This window comes from Neltuma alba, unplaced genomic scaffold (assembly GCF_004799145.2).
Source record: "Neltuma alba isolate B1F8T4 unplaced genomic scaffold, ASM479914v2 tig00011687_pilon, whole genome shotgun sequence".
NCBI lineage: Eukaryota > Viridiplantae > Streptophyta > Magnoliopsida > Fabales > Fabaceae > Neltuma > Neltuma alba.
In genome coordinates this window covers 389,228-410,857 of record NW_021636326.1, presented here as the reverse complement: position 1 = coordinate 410,857, position 21,630 = coordinate 389,228, and the positions used below count along the sequence as shown (strand labels likewise).

General features: G+C 35.0%; 2 protein-coding genes across 2 annotated transcripts; one reads left to right on the top strand and one right to left on the bottom strand.

Moving 5' to 3' along the window:
* Positions 1-3,129: 3,129 nt before the first annotated feature.
* On the top strand, positions 3,130-12,538 carry LOC114716791 (exocyst complex component SEC3A-like). The gene is given in 25 exon segments (XM_028901851.1): positions 3,130-3,310; positions 3,855-3,925; positions 4,368-4,448; positions 4,659-4,726; positions 4,832-4,934; positions 5,194-5,342; positions 5,624-5,741; positions 6,102-6,206; positions 7,473-7,574; positions 7,665-7,796; positions 8,389-8,517; positions 8,606-8,686; positions 8,800-8,874; positions 9,039-9,209; positions 9,298-9,457; positions 9,543-9,607; positions 9,721-9,891; positions 9,988-10,067; positions 10,342-10,423; positions 11,076-11,173; positions 11,258-11,366; positions 11,457-11,525; positions 11,768-11,833; positions 11,919-12,008; positions 12,280-12,538. Coding segments are annotated over 25 exon segments (2,667 nt in total). The 3' UTR covers positions 12,391-12,538.
* Positions 12,539-13,529: 991 nt separating this feature from the next.
* Positions 13,530-15,315, bottom strand: LOC114716738 (uncharacterized). Its single transcript, XM_028901783.1, has 7 exons — positions 15,156-15,315; positions 14,953-15,056; positions 14,431-14,724; positions 14,254-14,331; positions 14,017-14,116; positions 13,832-13,929; positions 13,530-13,693 (listed from the first exon to the last, which is right to left on the bottom strand). Exons 1-7 carry the CDS (start codon positions 15,313-15,315, stop codon positions 13,625-13,627), a joined length of 903 nt encoding a protein of 300 aa, XP_028757616.1. The 3' UTR covers positions 13,530-13,624.
* Positions 15,316-21,630: the final 6,315 nt, after the last annotated feature.

The following is a 21,630-nucleotide window of genomic DNA, read 5'->3' as shown; positions in this document are numbered from 1 at the left end:
ACACACCAAAATCATTCAGAAATAGTCTAAAATAAGCCTTAAAGAATATCCAATTGAATAACATTAATAATCCATTCAAAGCAAGATTCAATATTGTAATTGGAGCCTAGAAAATTGAACAGTTTGTACTTTGCATCAATCTCCATAATTTCCAAAACGGATGGAACACCTGAAAAAATACAAATAAAATAACAAAGTTTAATATATTACAAAGGAAACAATAAAAAAAATATACAAACACAAGTGGAGACTGAAGAAATAGTGAGAAATGAATCATGGCAAGAAATTTGAATTGATACAATAATACTGATATAAAGTACAACTCACGATATACCATTTGATTTAATTGATTCATTTAAAATGATTCTGCTATTCCAAATACTAAAACGAATTATTAAAAAAAGAAAAGTGAGCAATGCTTGGAAACTAAAACGAACATGGCAATAATTACAGATGACTCTGCTATTCCAACTCTGCCACTCATTTCACGGTAGAAGCACTGAAGCAGAACCATTTCTCTGTTATCTCAAATTCTTGCAAACTAAAACGAACATGGCATTAGATGAATTTTTTTTCGAATAGACACGGCAGGCCTGAGCTTGTAGATACAATTACAAAACACAGCATTAGATGTTGAATCTAAATATCTCATGCACCTCCATAGAAACAGCATTATATGAATTGTGAAACAGAAATAATCCAAGCAGAATCAAATGGCACAATCAGGTGACTGAATCAAAGCAGAATCAAATACAATCATATGATACAGAGACATGCGTGGAGACTGGAGAAATGAATCCGTGCTGTCGCAACTCACCGAGTGGAGATTGAAGCTGTGGAGCAACGAGTGACCGAGAGACGTGATGGTGGTTGAGGTGTTGAGCTGGAGTATTCGGCGAGCTTGAGATTGAAGAGACAGCAACCAAGAGATACCGAGAGACTACTCTACGAGCTTCATATCGGAGAGATAGCAAGGTGAGGTGGGAGACTGGGAGTGACCGAGACCGACAAGGTGAGGTTTGTAGAGCATAATATTTCTCTAGATAGTGAAAAAGGAGGAAGAAATGGTCTATAATGGTCTATACCGAGAGACTACTCGGCGAGAAGCAAGATCCAGGCGAGCAACGACTCGTTGAGCTGGAGTATTCGGCGAGCTTCAGTCTTCAAATCAGAGAGACAGCAGTAAGCAGTCACAGCACGAGGAGGTGAGAGACTGCACTGGGAGGGAGTGACTGAGACAAAGTGGTAGGGGAGTGACCAAGAGAGCGATCGAGACTGACAGGCAGGGGAGCGACTCAGAACTGAAAGTGGGGGGAGTAACAGCGTTGCCGCATTGGGTAGGGTTCTAAATTTCTGATGAAGTGATGAAGGGCGGACTGATGGAGACTGCCAGACTGGAGAGTGAAAGTGAAAATAAAATAAAATAAAATAAAATAAAAACTTCCAGGCAGGGCCAAACGAGCAGGGCAGGGTACCCTGCCCACTGCCCGGCCCTGCTCGTGTTGAGCCCTGCCCAAAAGTGCTCTTTTTTTGTTTGGGCTACATTTTTCGAGCTGGGCCGGGCTTTTTTTTCCCGGGCTCAAGCGGGCATGCAGGCAGTATGAACACCCCCAGAAGATATTTAAAAAGATTATTATAGTATTTTAGGAAAAATATGTCATATTTTTTATAATTAACTAATTTACCTAACTTTCTTAATCTAATCAAAATAGTTAAATAGGCCTTATATTAAGGACTGGTGGAGTATCCTATATTATGAAAGATATAGAAAGTTTTTATAATGGAGAAAGTGCTTATAATAAGGGTTAGATGAAATACGTTTAGTTGTTGGAAAAAGGGGGGGGATGAAATATGTTTAGTCATAGGAAACGCATTACTTTGATATGGTGCAATTTCTCGTCTGCAGAATCGAAAGTGTCATGTTTTAGATTTTGAATGGTAATTTAAGGCTGCAATGTATTTGTTTTTAAATTTTGTCAAATTTGAAAGTTCGGGTCTGGTCTCTGGTGTGCTCAGTAGTCAATAGCTACAGATCGGCCCAACTTGGAAAGGCCCAATACAGGCAGCCCAATAATAGTAGCTGGCCCATGTCATATTTAGGGGAGGGTGTAGGGGTGATTTCCTTCCCGCCAACTTGCACTCTCCAGTCTCCCCGGCCACTCCCAAAGCCAACGGCCGTCTCCTTTTCGAAAATTTTATTTTCAGTTTCAATTTAATTAATCTTTTTATATTTTAATTATAACACATCGATTTTTTTACAAAATTAGTGTCAATGATTATATTAATATTTAATGTAAAATTTAACATTATTATATCAATATAAATTTTTATTATATTTTATACATTAATTTATTTCATATTCTCAATTATATAATATATTATTATTATTTATCTAGATTTAAATGCTTTAATGAGAAATAAAAGCTTCAATGTTTTTATTAGTCCGTAACTGGTGATTGCTTTTCCTTTTCGGGATGGATGGTTGGGAGTATATGAAATTAATTTAATAGAACATTTATGATTACAAAATTCAACTAATTTTTTTGAATATGGATGAAGATCGCAGCTCTTTTTCCGCCCTAAGGCCGGCAAACAGTTAGCTATCATAACCTTATTTGATTGTATGGTTGTTTATAATAAATACCATCCTGAAATTTAATATAATAGTTAATTGACTAATTTGAATAGATTAAAAAAATTAGTTAAGTTGATTATTTATAATAAATTTGTGTTATTTTTCTAAAATATCTTTATTAATCATGTGTATATTCAGACCAAAAAAATCATATATTTAGTTATAACTATAATTTGATAAAACATTTAACATGTCGAACTACTATAAAAATTAGTTTAAATAAATAAATAAATATAAAAGATAAAATAGATTTTTACCTTATGTTTAAAACCGTAAAATTAACTCTTTAAGGATTAACTTGCATATAAATCTTTTATTATAATTTTTCCGAAAAACAATCTCGCCAACGGTAAGCGAACATCTGAAGAACACGAACAAAGATCCAACCTTGACCGTTTTTGTTGCATGCTTACTCCAAAGACGCCCACATATCTCTTACCTTGTGCGTAATTCTCCCCCAAAGTTCACATCCTAAGGCTTTGAGATCAGAGAAAATGGCGAAATCGAGTGCAGACGATGCTGAACTCCGTCGAGCTTGCCAGGCTGCGATTGATGGCACTAAACAGAAGGTAGTTATGTCGATACGTGTTGCCAAGAGTCGCGGAATTTGGGGAAAATCCGGCATGCTAGGGGGGCGTCAAGCAATGGCCAAGCCCAGGGTTCTCGCTCTCTGCAGTACGCAATTTTCACTTCTGCATTTTCTTGGTCTGTCTGTCTAAATTCACGTTCGTGGATTGTATTTACAATCCTTTGAGCTGAACATGGTGCTTCAACCAACTGGCTTTCGTAAATGTATGAAACATGAACGAAGTAGACTGGAATGGGTGTCCAGAAAAGTTTACTTGCTCTGCGTCCTGCAATATTTGTTATTGCTGACGTTGTTTACTTTTTCCCATTTCTTTCTCGTTAGCCCAAGTTGAGCACCTCAAATGGGAATTTTAAGTTTTGACAGTTATTATTCATGCATGAATAATTCTTCCCATTTTAATACATAGTAATTGGGTGCACTGCTACATTCTAGAGTAATACCCCAGTAAACTTGGATAGTTTGAACCCACCTAACAATATTATACGCTTTAGTATATATTACGCCCGGATCAGATGATGATTTAACTTCCCTTCTTCTGCCAACTACTCTTCATAATTCTTGCTATTTCTGTAATGGCTCTTAAATTTTTCCTTTGAAGTATTGTTGGTGACATCTTCCTATTTCATGCAGTCAAAGTGAAAGGTCAGAGGACAAAAGCTTTTCTTCGAGTCTTAAAGTACTCCAATGGAGGAGTTCTTGAGGTAACTTTCTTCTACCCACTTGTCACTGGCATGGGCTTTTTTTCACCCTGCGTAGGTTTCAGTTGATGGGTGTATTTTATGGGGTTTCCTGGCATGCAAAACAGAGCAGGAAGAGAAACCCATTGAGCTGTATTTTCATTTGTTTTTTTGTTGCTTCTTGTTGGCTTTTCTTTTGTTATGGGGAATTCGCATGTTCAATCTAGACATACGTCGCTGAAGGCCAGAGGGTTTGAAACATTAGTATAGACATGCCACACACCTCTCCCCTCCCCTTCTCGATTTATAATGATCAACAAAGTTGGAAAGTGTGCACTTTCCTTTCTTAATGTGAGGAACAGATAAAATGAAACTAAATTTCTCTAGGCTTGGCAGTACTGAAGTACAGAAGACTTGGTCGAAGATCCTATCATGCTTTCTATCTAAATTTTTTTTGTGGTTGTAGCCTGCAAAGTTATACAAGTTGAAGCACCTGTCAAAAATGGAACTTATATCAGCTGACCCCAGTGGATGTACGTTTACCCTGGTAATGGCCTATTCTTTCATTCTATGATTTGCACAGCAATTGTACAGCAAAGGAGATCTTCTATCTGTGTTCTATGGACAGTGTTCTCAATTGCAGCACTGAAGTGAAATGAGAAGCAATCTTATCCTGTTCTGAAGTTTTTTTTTTCTTTTTTTTTTAAATTCTTTCTATGTCATGTGTTTATTTGGATGATGAATTTGCATCTTATAGGGATTCGATAACATTAGAAACCATACTGTGGCTCCTCCTCAATGGACAATGCGCAATGTTGATGACAGGTTTATCATTGAGAGAAAAGTATAATCTCAAAAATAAAAAATTTTGTAGTAAGATTTTGTGTTTGGACAAAAAAATTCTTATCATATCCATTACTTTTCTTGTAGGAATCGCATCCTAATGCAAATCTTAAATATATGCAAAGATGTACTCGGTCGCCTTCCCAAAGTTATTGGTATAGATGTCGTGGAGATGGCTCTCTGGGCTAAGGTGAGAATGATGGTTTTATATGGTTACATACAAGTGAAAATCATTCTTTACTGATACACTCCTGTTTACTTGTCTTGCTTGGTGCACTAACAGTGGCTTGTCTCATTTGCAGTCACTGAGCCCAAATTTTAGGGAAATTTTAAATTTTAATTGATGTATCTGCTAGTATATTGAAGTTATCTTACAACAACAATGACCATTGTAGACCATTAATTTTTTTTTTTCTGTTTACCTTTTCTTAAAAACAAATGTGAAACAGGAGAACACACCAGCAGTTGCTACTCATGCAAGCCCAGAAGATGGTGGTCCTGTTGAATCTGCTGTGACTGAAACAGAACTGAAAGTCAATGTAGAGAATGAACTTGTTTCCCAGGCAGAAGAAGAGGACATGGAGGCTCTTCTCGGAACGTAGGTGCTAATCCTCTTAATCTTTAATGGCATTCTTAAAATCAGAGATCAAATTAATAAGATGATTGTGAGTTTGAATGCAGTTTCAGTGATGATTTCTATTTTACACAATTGTTAGGACTTTTTTTCTTTTGGGGGGGGGGGGATTGTGGAGGGTTCATTTGAGTGTTGCATGACATACATATTTCTCTCCTCCCTTGTAGATATTGTACCATGGAAACCGCATATTAAACTTCCCACTGATTTTGTTTGTCGTGCCATGTCAATATCTGAATGAGCAGTTATGTCATGGGTATTGGTGAAGCAGAGGCGTTTTCTGAAAGGCTGAAGAGGGAGCTCCAGGCTCTGGAAGCAGCAAATGTACATGCCATCTTGGAAAGTGAACCTCTGATAGACGAGGTACAACTGTTCTTAAGTTTAAGGACATCCATCTGTCCAGCCCCCTGACTCATGTATTCATCCCCATTTCTACCTGTTACTGTTTAGAAGGATAGAAGTAAGCATTTGCACTGTTTATTTCACGTAATAATTATTTGAACGACATATATTCGGAGTATTGCATAAGATCAACCTCTTTATATACTTTAACCTGTTGCTTGAAGCTGTGAAACTTCTAACTCGCATTGAGATTCTAAGCTTTGATTTTATCTCATCATTGTCACTTTCTTCCCCCATTATAACCTGCTTCCTTCTCCAAATTTTTTTCCTCAATTCTAGTTTGTTTCATATTAGGAGGTTGAAATACTTTTTCCCTTCCAGGTGTTGCAGGGGCTTGAAGCGGCAGCACATTGTGCCGAAGACATGGATGAATGGTTGTGCATTTTCAATGTGAAGCTAAGGCACATGAGGGAGGATATTGAATCAGTAGGGACTTTTACATTTCATGTTTGGAGAATGATTTTCTTAGCACGGTTTGATTAGTGGTGTTATAGAAATGCCTCCTCCAATCATGGAGAATAACGCTAGTCCTTGTGCACACTCTAAAACAAGGGTGGAGGTAGATTTTTTTAGTACAGGAGTAGAAACTTTAAATAATTTTTTATAAAATACGATTATATTCTATGTACTAGAGAAAAAGAAAATAAATTGTACTATAACTAGTAAAATTAATGATGTGCCAAAGTGCATGATTTATGCTATGCACGTGCAACATGAAACAGAACAGTAATATTTCATTAATAGAACTTTATTTGATTTGACACATTGGTCAACGTTATATGAAATTCTTAACTAGTTTCTTGTTGAAAAATATTCAGATTTGTTGGCGATTTTATAGAAATGATAATATAAAGCAATTTATCCAATATATATGTTGGAAGAGAATAGAGTTTTGAAAATAAATGCCAATGCAAAGGACAATTTTAAAAATATTAAACAACGAGAGAGGAAATAATAAATAAACAGAAACGATTGAAAGACAATGATGGACCAAATGATCTTCACTCTTTGTTGTCATTTTACTCTCCTATAATGCAGAAGTGTTAGGAGAAACCTTTCTACTTTCCAATTCCTTTAGCTTGCTTAAAAATAAAACGGAGATAGTGTATCTAGAAGCTTTTATCTTTTCTAAATTTCTTATTTTTAAGGACACAGAATTGTTATAATAACTTGTTGATAAACAGTAGGTAATTATCAATCATTTTATTTTTTCAAAGTATGGCAGATGTTAAGCAAATATGCAACTTGTCATCCATAAGTCATATTACTATGTTTCTTTTTCGGCCAGTAGATTGTTATCATTGCTCTTGCCTTGGTTCAACCCTTATATACTTTTCTTCCCGTTATGGTATTAACTGAAAAGGGCAATGACATAAATGATCCTGGTGTGATATATTTTTAGTATATTAATAGGCCACACATTACCACTACCATTAAAAGATTCAGTTTTTTCATTTACACCCAAGAGAAATGTGGTTATAAATGATAATTAAAAGCTGAAGAAAAATGTGTTGGTGTAGGCATAGGTGTTTTTACCTTTGAAAAATCAGATAATGACTGCAAACCTAATAGGTGGCCAATCTTGTGCTACAGGAGTTCCTTTCCAGTTAAATTGAGACTTCTATATGTTACTTCTCCAAGTGCTATAGGCAATATAATTCTCATAAAATTTCCTAATTTTCTATTGTACAGATAGAAACACGCAATAACAAGTTGGAAATGCAGTCAGTAAACAACAAAGCTCTTATTGAGGAAGTTGATAAGCTTCTTGAGCGGTTGCATGTCCCTTCTGAGGTATACCTGCATTGGGTGAATTAAATGCTAGTTAGAATTTGACAAATATACTTAAGCTTAGTATTTATTTCAATATTTCATTGGGTTCAGCTTGCAGCTTGTCTGACAGGAGGTTCATTTGATGAGGCACGTGTGCTTCGGAGTGTCGAAGCATGTGAATGGTTGGCCGGTGCCCTGCATAATGTCCAAGTTATAGATCCTGCTTTTGCAAATATGAGAGCTGTATGTTTTCTGACTTGCTTTTTTGACTTTTGAAAGCCATCTGGTAGCCTATTCATGTCACATGGCAACTTATTTTTTCTAGCTAGAAAAGCATTAAAAGAAATTTAGTCGGTTGGATAGGTAATATCTGAGATTTTTACTGTGAATTTGAGTTCGTAAAGCGAATACAGTTGTCTTTGTGCGCAATGCTGCATATAGGAACCGAAAGTTATTTGCTTTAGCAATGGTTCCTGTTTGTCCTACAGGTTAAAGGGAAGTGGGCAGGACTTCGACATGTAAAACCTTGTTTTTTGCGCCGAACATGGAAAGTTTGTTGTTGTTTGTTAGAAAAACATCGTTATAATTTGATTATTTAATGTGACAGTTATTAATTATACCCATTACTTTTGACTGTTTTGATTGGTAGGAAAGGCTCTGTATGAGAGTTATATTGTGAATTTGAGCTCACAATGCAAACAGAGTACTTGTGTTTGTTGCCAATACTCAATACTGCTTATATGTTTTGAGCCACAAAGGATTCTCTCTCCCCCCCCCCCCCTCCTGGTTTACAGAAAGTTACTTGTTTAAACTTCGGTTCCGGCAATCCATACAGGTTAAAGACAGGCATGCAGAACTTGAAAAATTAAAAGCTACTTTTGCCAGGAGAGCTTCTGAATTCTTAACAAATTATTTTGCCAGTTTGGTGGATTTCATGATTAATGATAAAAGTTACTTTTCCCAGGTATTTTCTGTTCAGGTTCTTAAAAGAATTATAAACCTCAAAAAGCCTAGGAATTCAAAGCATCATTTTGTGTGCTTGCTCTAAACAGAAAGGACAGTTGAAGAGGCCTGACCATGCTGAATTACGGTACAAATGCAGGACGTATGCACGCCTTTTGCAACATTTAAAGGTTAAATTATGGAAAACTTGACAATTTATTTCTGAAATTTTTTTTTTTCCGCACTTATAACTGATGCTTCGTTTTCTGGTTTATCCCCAAACTATTCTTATTTTCACTTGCAGAATCTTGATAAAAATTGCTTGGGCACATTGCGGAAAGCTTATTGCAGTTCTCTCAACGTGCTTCTCAGAAGGGAGGTATGAGATTACAAGCTATTGATACCCCACATTAGTGTTATTTGTTCCTTAATCTTCTGGCGTTGGAGTAATTTCTATGAATTACTCTATCTCAATAAGAACTGAGGTCACTTTTATGTTGTTGCCTTGAGAAAGTGTCTTAAGTTTCTTGCCTCCTTCTGCAGGCCCGTGAGTTTGCAAATGAACTTCGCACTAGTACTAAAGCACCTAAAAATCCAACTGTTTGGCTTGAAGGTTCCGCAGCTGGTCAGAATGCAAACACTGCTGATACTTCTTCAGTTTCTGAGGCCTATGCAAAGACGCTCACTGTTTTTGTCCCACTTCTGGTGGATGAGGTGAAATTCTTTCATGTTTATTAACGTTTGACGTTACTTAAATTTATTAAATTAAAAAAAATGAAACTCTTCATGGCTTAAATTGCAGAGCTCTTTTTTTGCTCACTTCATGTGTTTCGAAGTTCCCACAGTGGCTCCTCCAGGAGGCACTATTGATGGTGATGAAAATGAATATGATGACGATGATGCTGAAGCAAACGATGATGATTTGGGGATTATGAACATTGACGAGAACGATAGCAAATCCGGTGCTTGTTATTCTGCTTTCCAATAACAACCTTCTTCTGGCACTATCAAGTTATCCAGAATTTCACAATTGGCTTAATTTTATAGGTGTTAATCCTGCGGAGCTGGCATCTCTAAATGAGTTCCTTCAGGATTTGCTAGATGGAATCCAGGTATGTGTAGAAATTTCTCTGTATTGCTTTCAATATGTGTTTTCGAGCTACTGATATTTTTGAGAAGAAATGATAAAGCTCTGTGAGGATGTCTCAAGCAATTCCCACACTAGCACTGGGAATGATACCCTGTGGTGTGCTGACAACCTAAGTTAAAGGATGAGACTATGAACGCTAGCTTCCCGAATGAAGTAACCCTAGTGTCAAGGCGGCTTGATGCAGCAGGATTCGTTAGCCTTGTGCTGGGTGACCTAGAGTCCCGGATATCCATGCAGTTCATCCGCGTATGTGATTAACACTTCCAAGAATTTCCTTCTGCCAAATACATTCTGAAGACAAGGTTGCTAAACCATTTGTTTTAATTCAAAATCATATTGTAGTTTGTAGATGAAGCTTGCCATCAGATTGAAAGACATGAGCGCAATGTGCGCCAAATGGGAGTCTTGGCTTACATTCCCAGGTTAAATGGATCCTCACTCTGGACTTCTTCCCCTTTATCCTTCCTTTTAAAGAAATGTCTGGTTATTTTGATAAAGATAGTACAGGTATAGGTTCCCTCTTCAGCGCTTTAATTAGCACCATCTTGTAAGCTCTTCAATAAACACCATCATCAGTTTCTTCTGAACACCCACCCTTCTGTGAAGCATAGTTCTCGGTTTATTCATCATATTATTCTTATCTCAAGCCTTTTTTTTCCGGACGCTTCAATTATTTTCTTACCCACTTCTTCACAGATTTGCAACCCTCGCAACGCGGATGGAGCAATACATCCAAGGACAGTCAAGGGATTTGGTTGACCAAGCATATATGAAATTTGTGAGTACTTTTCATCATAAACTTGCATGTTTTCTAATATATCAATTTTTCAGAATTACTTATAATTTACTACTCCAGTCCTTAATATAAAAGCTAATTGACCGATTTGAGTAAATTAAAAAAATTAATTAAGTTATTTACTTGTAATAAATAAGCGTTGTCTTCTCTAAAATGCCCTTTAATCATATGTATTAGCTAGAACATTTAACATATACAACTACTACAAAACTACTACCTTAGAAAAAATAGATAAATATGAAAGATAAAGTAATAAGGGTCTTTTATTTAAAACCAAATTGAATGTCAAACTAACTTTTATGTTAAAAACCAGAGATAGTATTTTGAAACATTCTACGTAGTTCTTTCTTCCAAACAATTGGCTTTCAGATAAAGAGTAGGATTTTTCAATTTTTAGAGTTGCATTCAATAATGGTTTCGTATGTTACAAAGAAGTTCACAGCGAAAGTTCTTCTTTTTAGATATGCATTAGTGCATGAATTGTAATTTAATGTGCTCAAGTAACTAAAGATGGTAATTATACTTTCTGATCTTTTCAACAACCTTTAGACTTTTTATTTACCTTATTAATTTTCAACAAATTGTAACTGCTTTTGCTATATTGTTGTTTGCTGGTTGGATGGTTGCTTGACAGGTCACCATAATGTTTGTGACTTTAGAAAAAATTGCACAAACAGATCCAAAGTACGAAGATATTTTTCTTCTGGAGAACTATGCAGCATTTCAAAATAGGCAGGTTCCTGTGCGGTGTTAAGCTGATATTCTAGAGAAAGACACTTTCGCTCTTTAACTCGCTATTTTGTTAATTTGGCTCAGCTTGTATGACCTGGCTAATGTCGTTCCCACTTTGGCAAAGTTTTACCATCAGGCCAGTGAATCCTATGAACAAGCCTGCACACGCCATATCAGCATGGTTATTTACTATGTAATATATACCCTGGCTCTTATATCCGTATCCTTTGAACAAGCATAATGTGTTGAACTTGACTGATTATCTTTCCTTTTCCTTGGGAAGCAATTTGAACGTCTTTTCCAGTTTGCTAAAAGGATTGAGGACTTGATGTTCACTATCCCACCTGAAGAGGTAAGTGTGTTATAACTTAATTCGATATCAAGAGAATCACTTGAGTCACGGCTTTCGGACACTTCTAATCTTTTAAGAAAAGCGTACATGCTGTTGCACGAGCTCGACAAATTGCCTCTACTTGAGAATGTCTTGGAACTTTGTTTTTCCTGCGTTCGTGAGATGAACAGATATAATCGTTCATTTCACACTTAAAATTTCGAACATTCGACAAATGTTTGTTGGTTCTGCATCAATTTCAGATTCCTTACCAGCTCGGGTTGTCAAAAGCGGATATGAGGAAGATGCTAAAAGCCAGTTTATCTGGGGTAGGGTGATGCTGATGCATGCATATTTATTCAGAATATTTCTTCTAGTAAGTGTTAAACTTATCTTGGCTATCATGTGTCTTAGGTTGATAGGTCTTTTGGTGCGATGTACAAGAAATTACAGAAGAACTTGACTTCAGAGGAACTGTTACCTTCCTTGTGGGAAAAATGCAAGGTATGTATGCTGTTTGAGCTCACTTGGCCAATCAGATGCCTCCTATTTAACAAAATCAAAGAAAGCGATTTTTTTTGGGGGGGGGAGGGGGGAAGAACTACGTGGCAAGTTGATATACTATAGTTGAAGGAGTAACTCTGATAAAAGCACAGTGCACAAGCACTAAAGATAACTGTAAAGAAAAACAATCTGTGCTGCTGCTTGGCAAAAGCAGTGAATAATAACGATGCTATCTGATTGTGGATTTTTCCCAAAATCAATAATATGACAGAAGGAGTTTCTCGATAAGTATGAAAGTTTTGTCCAGCTCGTCTCCAAGACATACCCTTCGGAGAATATACCATCTGTGGCAGAGATCAGAGACATCTTAATTAGCATTTAAAAAGTTTCGCTTTGATGCATTATGTTCCTTTGTTTTGCTTGATATATATGGTCATTCTTTTTGAATCGCCCTATGTAATTTGATTCATATTCTATTCTACTAAGTGCATTTATTGTGAAGTTTTAATTTTATGAAAACGTTTCCCTAATTTTGGCTTCGATTAAGCTAAACGTACACTCGTACAGGATGGATCACAGAGAATTACACCCGCAAAAAATAACGACCGTTTATTCTGTTTCCGACGATTAACGACAGCTCATTCTGTTTCTGAGATTTTTTTTTTTTTTGGGCGTGCCATGGTAATGCAATAGTCACGTTTTTATAATTAAAAATTCTTAAATTAACTCACCTAAATTTTTATGTTAAAAAAAAAAAAAAGCTAGTCCCATCTGATCGAACTATTTTTTTAGTAGAACTCCCTTTAATACTACCTCCGGTCCTTAATATAAGATCTTATTTGACTTTTATTTTAGTTCTAAATATAAGACCCCAATCCATTTTGTCTCTTATATTTATGCATTTTTCCCAATGTAGTCTTTTTAACAATAGTAGTTCTAGCTAATACACTTGATTAGCAAGGATATTTTAAAAAAGATAATACCTATTTATTACAAATAACTAACTTAACTTCTTTCATTAATCTCCTCAAATTAGTCAGTTAGCTCTTATAATTAGGATCGAAGGTAGTATTTGACACCCCAATCCGAAGTTAAAAATTACTTGACTCCAGAGACCAGTTTTGTTGCTTTTCCTCCCCTCATTTGGTTGAAAATTCTGAAGGGAATGGAAGCCAAAAAATTTTAATTATTTTGTTCTCATATTTATTTTGTAATATTTTATTAATGCTTATGAGAAAGAATAAAAATAAACTCCTCACTTATTTCAGAAGAAAAATTAATTAAAAAAAAACATAAAAAACAAATAAAAATTTTACTATTTTGCTCTTGTACAGATATTAATATGTTGGTATGAGAATGAATTTTAACAAATAATACAGATTAAATCAAAGTGCAGATTAATTTATATAAGATGAATAAAAAGTATGAACTATAACAAGGCCACACCCTCCCTTCCCTTCAAACAAGACACAGACGTGATTATCGATGGAGTCTGGAGAGCAGAAAAATGCAAGCTGAAGATGTCAATATTGCTGCGGCGAAGCAGGCAAGATCGAACCCCGTCACCAAAGGGACGTCCTTCAACTTCTCCAATACTCCCACCTGAAGAATCAGCATCAACACGCATGCCCTATTCTTGACTTTGCCTGTCCAATAGATTCTATTCCCACCCATCTTGGCGCTGACTGAAACGAGAAACCGCTATCAGTCGTTCAGGTCAGTTTTAAAAACTTACGCAATATAGCTTCTTACAGCCGAAATGGCAAATGGATTCGAAGATTGAATTGATAAAAAGAAAAATGCATGTTAATTGCTGCACTGACCTGAAAGTCCCACGGCTGTTCTTCAGTCTTGGATCCAACAAACATGACGTACAAACCCACCCCAAAAATGAGCATGCCCGTTCCTACCAGGAACATATCTGCCCCAAATTATAGAAAACAAAAGGGATGTCAGGTTCTGTTTTAAGGGTGTGCGAGTGGAAGAAGAAGAGGGAACACAGATCTACCTATGGCTTCGATGAGTAGTTTGGCAACATGGCCTTGATCCAACCTGTTCGACCAGATGTGAAAATACTGTGCGTACGTCTGTATAACGAGTGAAAAACCCTGCATTTGGGTGGTATAGGAACAGGTGAAACATTGCATGCATGCGCGCATATATTATATATTTGGTGGATGGAAGTGAAAATGACAAGACAGGCCGGTAAAAAAACTTAGAAAAGAAACACGGCGTAATCAATCACCTCAATGAAGCATAACGCGGAAGCAAGTAGAGATCCTAACACGGCAAATAATGTTAAAAATCGGCAATCAATGATGGCCTGCAGGTGTTGGCGCTACAGATCAGGATCGGAAACTGTGGGTGATGATTAGTAGAGATTAAAGTGCGTATATCTATGGCTTATTATAGGGAGACATACCTTTTGGATGAGCATCTGGGGCCGTACATTGGAAGGGGGAGTTTTGAGAGGAGACAGAAGAGAGCTGAGAAGATGCCCAAATTTTGGTAGCAAAGTGGTAGTGAAAGCCGAGAATGCGGATGGCGGAAGTAGAGGTTGAGGCTGGGACGTGATTGAATGCCGGGAAGCCGCAGGCAGGGATGCCTTGAGAGTGGTGGCCTTGTGGCTTGGGGATATGCGACTTGTGGTGAATGAAGCATTAGAAGAAGAAGAAAAGAAGCAAGGTGGATGGGCGGAGCCGGCGTGCCAAGCACTCTAGAGAGTGCCATTGGAAGGAGCAAAGGAAGGAGGAGAGTGCTGTGCGTGTTATGGCCGGAAGCAAGATTCTGAGCCTTGGCCCTTGTGGACTCTTGCTGTGCTGTGCCCCTTTATGAACGCCAATAGTCGCCAAGTCTCGACCGTGTTTACTGACTTTTACTTTTAAACACGGACCCAATCGATGAATCATACAGTTTCACATATTTGCGTTTTGTTTTTTCAGACGTTGGCGGCCTCGCTGTCCATGCCTGAACTTCCACGACTCTGACACCCTCTTGAATATGGATCGTTCGCTGCACTTACATGAGAGTTGAGACAAATCTTCTCTCCTGCCTCAGGTCCCACCCCAAAAAAAAAAAAACTTGTGGTTTTTATGTACTTGTCCTCACTCGCCCTCTCCCCCCAACCAAAAAAAAAAAAAAAGAAACTCAACCGTTCCTTTTGTTTCCGTCCAGCCATGAACCTCCTCGGCTTCTTCGTTTCCAAGTTCAATTCTGGCCTCTGACCTGCCTCATTCTTCTCCTCTTGTTTCTTCCTTTTCTTTCTTGCCTCACTTAATTTTTTGCTTCTGAGCTTTCCAATTCGCATTTTGGTTCCCAGTGTTGAATGCTCAATACGTTTTGTGCGAACGTCCAAATCCAATAAACATATTTATTATATATTACTCCTCCGGTTCTTAATAATATAGACCCAATTGTTGAGTTGGTTTTGGTCCTAAAAAAGACCCATTTTTTCATATTTATCAATTTTCTCTAAATCACTCCTATAACTTCCTTAATCTAATCAATTAGTCAAATGGGTCTTATATTAAGGACCGGAGGAGTACCTATATATGAATATTAAGTAAAATTTATTCTGAAATTTCTATATTCGGCTCCTAATAGTTTGTGCTTGTGTCGAGTTTAGTTGCCTTCAGTGGGAGTGAATCCAGCTTTTTATAAAAACTAGCCAAGTCCGATTTTTCCATTCTAAAAGTCATTTTTATTTGCGTTTATCCCAGAGAGAAGAGTCATTCTTATTTACAGTGTATTGTTTATGATATTTTTAATTTATTATCGTAAAGAATTAAACTTGTATGTGCCCGTTGTGGCCAGGCAAAGTTGCATCGCACATAATTTTTCCCTTGCAGTTTTTATAGGAAGAGGAATTTGTTCCCCCATGAATCAGATGTAACTAGTCTGATTACTCAGGAAAAAAAAAACGTGGTTCACAATTCATAATGGATAGATATTAACGGAACCGGTTTTAATGTGAGCGCAAAGCACCGTCCAGATTCAATCTTTAATTAGTTATGTTACTAAAAAATATTTTTAAAAAAAGTGACAGCTAATAGATTGTTTATATCCATTAAAATAATTATTTTAAAAATAAAAATGACTCATACTCTTTTTTCTATATCTCATATATTAACATTTTGTTTAGTTATATATTACTTAATTTCGATTAATGATGATGGGGGGGTCGTGATGTTTTTGGCGCTAGCGACTAGGAGCAAAAAATAGGGCTTAAAGCCCATGAATTGGCCCATTACCAGACGCCATGAGGCAGAGAATATTCCCGCATGCTTTTTGAAAATGAATTCGCTGGGCCCAAGAGGAGAGGAAGACAAGGTGCAAATCAGCTCGCCCAATAGATGCCCGGCACCCAGTGATTGATGGTTTTTTTTTTTCCTTTTGTATAAAGGAATAGGTATTAATGAGCTTTTGCCACAAACGGGATGGAAGCCACGACTTCCCACTTGTAGGAGACGCCACTAGAACATAAGGGCCTTGACAGCATGAATTGATTTGATGGGGCACGAAGGATGAACGGTGACCGCTTTACGCAATGGTTAGTGAAAGCGGGGGAGCCGTGAGAATCCAGTTCCATTTTCTTCTTCTTTCGGAGCAACGGAGTCGCACCACCTCCAGGATCACAGTCTTATATCTATATTCATCAGCGACCCTTGGAACAAAATCCTGGGTTCACTTTGGCGGACCCACTTATCTACTTTTCCCTCTGTTCATAAATTACTCACAGTAAACGTTAGCCATGTTCACTGCTATTCCAGCAAACTATGAGTTCACTGCCATTCCTGCAACATACTTCCTCTTCACTCTTATTTACTTTTAATTTGAATTTGAACCTTTCTTTTGCTTCTAAACATATGCTATTTCATTTCAATTTTTAATAATGTTTCTATTAAATGGAAAGCATTAAATTGAAATACTCTTCCAATCATTAATATAAGACTTATTTAACTAATTTGATTAGATTAAGAAAGTTAGGCAGGTTAGTTAATTATACGAAATGTGACACGTTTTTTTTCTAAAATACCACAATCATCTTTCTTAATACCTCTTCTTTCTTTTCTACTTGATTATGGTTGATGGAATATTCGTAGAGGTAATTTAGAGAAAATTGATAAATATAAGAAATGAATTTTATATTTAGGGGGTGTTTGGATAAAATCAAACCATAGTTTGGGAGATAGCTTCTGGAGAATAGATTTTGAGAAAAATAGATTTTGTAAAAAATGATTCTGAGAAGTGAGAGTGTTTGGATAGTTATTACCATAAACACTTTTTACATGTGTAAATTATTAAAAAGGGCATAATTAATATGATAATTATATGAGGAATAGATTTTATAATATATTTTAATTTGAAGGAATAAAATGTTAAAAATAATTTTTACTAACACAATTAATATATATAAGATATATATTAATAAATAATTAATATGTGTATATATATTATAAATTATAAGATTAATATGTTTATAAAATTATTATTTTTTTCTAACAGAAAATATTAATTTGCTTTAAATATTTTCTGGTAAAAAAAAAGCTGAAAAAACAATAAATAACAACATACTACCTCTTTTTTGGTCCAAAAAAAACAATATACTACCTCGATGAAGACCGAAGACAATACTACTCCTCGGTCCTTAATATAAGACCAATTAACTAATTTGATTAGATTAAGGAAGTTGGTAAGTTAGTTAATTATAAAAAATGTGACACATTTTTCCTAAAATACCATAATCATCTTTCTTAATACCTCATATTCCTCTCTCTACTTGTTATAGTTGAAGGAGTATCTATAGGGTAATTTAAAGAAAATTGATAAATATGAGAAATGGGTCTTATATTTAGGACCAAAACCAACTCACCAATTGGGTCATATATTAAGGACCGGAGGAGTATCTCTGAACAGTGAAGGACTGAAGGGTATATATGTCTGGTCAAAATCCTTCTCCCTGAAACCAGTTGACACTCTCCCATTTTTTTTCCAGAAGCATATGCAAAATGCTTCTCACAAAACCATGGTTTTTGGATCAAAACCATGGTTATTCATTTTTATGGGTGTTTGGGTAAATTTTTTTCAAACCATGGTTTAGGATGATACCCAACACCCCTTTAGGGGGTGTTTAGATAGAAACCAAACCATGGTTTCAGAAGTGCTTTTACGGATTATGAAGTAAATATGTGGAGGAGGTTATCTCGTTTTGCGGAAAAGTGATTCTGAAACCTTGGTTTTGTTTTGCCAACACCCCTAAGATCAAAACCAACTCAACAATTAGATCAATCAGAGATACTTAGAATTCAAAAATAGTGTACCGCTAAACAACAGTTGAAGAATGAAACATGATGATAGGCGAGGCAAGTTAGACCCGCAACGAAGAAGCTTCATGGCATTAGACGCACGAGTTGTTAACAGGAGCAGCACGAGAGCCACGTTTGGTGATGACGGGCGGGTGGGTTTGAATTGGGCGCATATAAAACGGAGCATTTTGGTCAAAGTCAGCAGCGAAGGCCCTTGAATTGAATCAGCCGTTTTAACAACAGGACGAGCTTTGACCCAACACTAGTAGAAGAGCAGCAGCGTCACGCTGGAAGCATTATTCACGAGCTTTTCCTTTTATGGCAATTAAATGGTCGGCTCCATCTCCTTTCCTTCCCATGGAAGCTGCGACTTGATTTTTTGCCACTGCTCCGATTCTGAGCATTGGATGGATGCGGCAGTTAAAGTCCGTCTGAATTGATACTAAAAAAAAAAAAATAACTTATTTACAATCTGATTTTTTTTTTTAAAAAAAGGTTGGATAAAAATTAGATCACGTAATGTGATTTATGTTTGGATTGACTTTGATAAATAAGTTAGTTTGTGAAAATAAGTTGTTTGAATTGCGATTGAATAAGTAATTTTAGTTTGCAAAATTACCAAAATGAATATGATTTTTATTAAATAATGAAAAAATAAAAAATATCAATTTACATAATATAATAATTTTAAATTATTTATAAGCTCCCATTGATATCATATATATTTTTATTTTTTATCATTTATTATAATGGCATGTTTGAAAATAAAAGTATATTTCTAACTTATTTATTACTTTCAACTAATTTTAACTAATTTTTTATTATCTACAATTAGTTATTTGAAATTTATAATAAGAATCAAATGAGGTAGTAAATTTCTTAACTTTTTTCTCTTCATGTTTCAAAAGCTATAAGTTATAAGTCATAAGGTATAAGCAGTTAATTTTTACTTATAACTTATTGTAACTTTTTATATAAAAGTCATATTACTTTACCACCAATCCAAACACCGTAAATTCTTCAAACGTACTTACAATTGACAAAAAGGTAAGTTATTGGCCCTGAAACGCTGAGCCAAACAGGCTCTAAATCAAATACCAGTTTTATCTCTAGATAATTTTTATATTTATTTTTCTAATTATATTCTTGTATCCTTCTACCTCATTTTCTTTTCAGAATACACATTTGTCGGGTATTTATTACTTAATATCTACTCTGCAATATTCATTATCCTACTACCATTTAAAAAGTCGAGAATGCTTTTACAAACAGATTAATTGCATTGTCAACAATTTATTATTTTCAACATTTCATAATACTCCTATTATTTATGATGCATTTATTATTTTCCATTTATTTTTATTACCACCATTGTATTTCAAAACACATGAAAGGATTTAAAATTTCCCCCCGAATGTATTACAGCAATACAATCCAATTAAATAGTTTGTGTTTTCTTGCCAAAAAGAAAAAAGTAACTAATTTGACTAAATTAAATATGTTAATTAAATTAATTAATATGAAATATTTTTCTTAAAGTACCATAAGCATATTTTTTAAGTTTTTTCCTCCCTCTCCCACATGATTATTGTTGAGAGAATATCAATAAAGTTAATTTTAAAAAATTGATAAACTTATAAAATAAGTGTTGCATGTAGAACTGTCATCAACTCTATAATGGGAGGAGTATTGTTCATTATGTTCGTGTTTTGCCAACGGTACTATTTAGTACGAATATTCACACGGTTAGATGTCTTTTAGCTACACCGTTGTTTATTCTGTCCCGTTGATGTTCAATAATTCCGGATGCACATCTCAATAATATTCTTATTATGTGCTTTCTATTATTCTTATTATTAGATATCTTCTTCAGACGAGTTTAGGTCCCAGGGTATAAATCACCATCAACAATTTCATTAATTACTTTTTTGTCATTTTCACCCTTCATATTAATTGAGACCCAAAGCTGAAAAAACTGAATTATGCCATTTCAATAGGGGCAAATTAAAGTTGACAAAATGTATTAATTCAGAAAAAATTTAATGATTTAACTGTTATTTTTTAATACGTGAGAATTAATTAAAAATGCCATATAATAAGAATGAGAGGGAGAGTACTATTCCTTTGTTAATCGTTTCCCTTTCAAGCGATTATTATATCATTACGTATTTGTTATTTTAATCTGCTTCACCGCGCATTAATTTTTTCAACATTTTGATACGTACTTTGAATGATTGAGAGGCTAATGTTTTAATATTATAACCTCTCCTTATTAGCTTCAAATAACAAATTTAATTTTTGTATAACTAATAATTAGTTAAATTAATTAAAAGTAATAAATAGGTAACAAACATACTCCTCCGGTCTTTAATATAAGGCTTATTTAACTACATTAATTAAACTAAACAGATTAGTTAAGTCAGGTAGTAATCATAAATATGACATATGTTTCCCAAGATACCCTCAGTTAAAACTTATTCAAAAAATTGACATTTCAAAAAATATTTTAAATTATTTTATTAAAAATATAAAATGATAGAATTAATGTATGTGTGGAATTAATGAGTAATAAGTACTCACTCACTTTATAAAATATATAGGTTTATTATTAATAAGTGATAAGTATTATTGCGGTATCTAATTATTTAATAAGGGGTAATTAGAAAAGAATTAGTAAATATGAGAATAGGTCATATATTTAGGACTAAGATCAGTTTTCTAAGTAGGTCTTAAATTAAGAACCGGATAAGTAATTTGTTTCCAAATATAACGTTATAGTAAATGAGAAAAAATGAAAAATATATATATATATAAGAAAATGTAATGAGATAATGTGTCGCAAAGGAGAGGCGATAAATAATTAGTAAGAATAAAATTTAAAAAAATATTAATTATTGAGACAAACTCAAATTAAAACTTATTATTTTTAAATTTAAAACTTATAAATAAAATCAGAAAAAATAATAAGTAGTACAATTTAATAATCTGTTTCAGACACAATAATTAAGCAGGCCAATATTCAGCCTAGGAGTTGGAGTCCCGTCACAGCTTTTTGTCAGGAGAAACTAGGACTATAGAAATACAAAGAAAGCAATGCTATGCAAAGGGCTCTGAAAAATACCGTTGATTTGGTATGGCTCGGTGCAATCTGAGTAAGTTTGGTCTGAAAAAAATTCACCCGAAACAAGATTAAATTAGACTAGACCGAACTGGTCTGATCAAGTTAGATTATACTTGGAACTAGCTTCTCAGACCAGTTAGTTCAGTCCAGTCTAACTCAAGCTTTTTTATTTTTAATTATTATTTATATTGTTTTA

Coding starts and splice junctions, on each gene's coding strand:
- LOC114716738 (XM_028901783.1), bottom strand. CDS start 15,315: ATGCGAATTGGAAAGCTCAGAAGCAAAAAATTAAGTGAGGCAAGAAAG. Junction 14,332..14,430: donor CCCAGATGCTCATCCAAAAG/GTATGTCTCCCT, acceptor CAACACCTGCAG/GCCATCATTGATTGCCGATT. Junction 13,694..13,831: donor AACAGCCGTGGGACTTTCAG/GTCAGTGCAGCA, acceptor TTCTCGTTTCAG/TCAGCGCCAAGATGGGTGGG.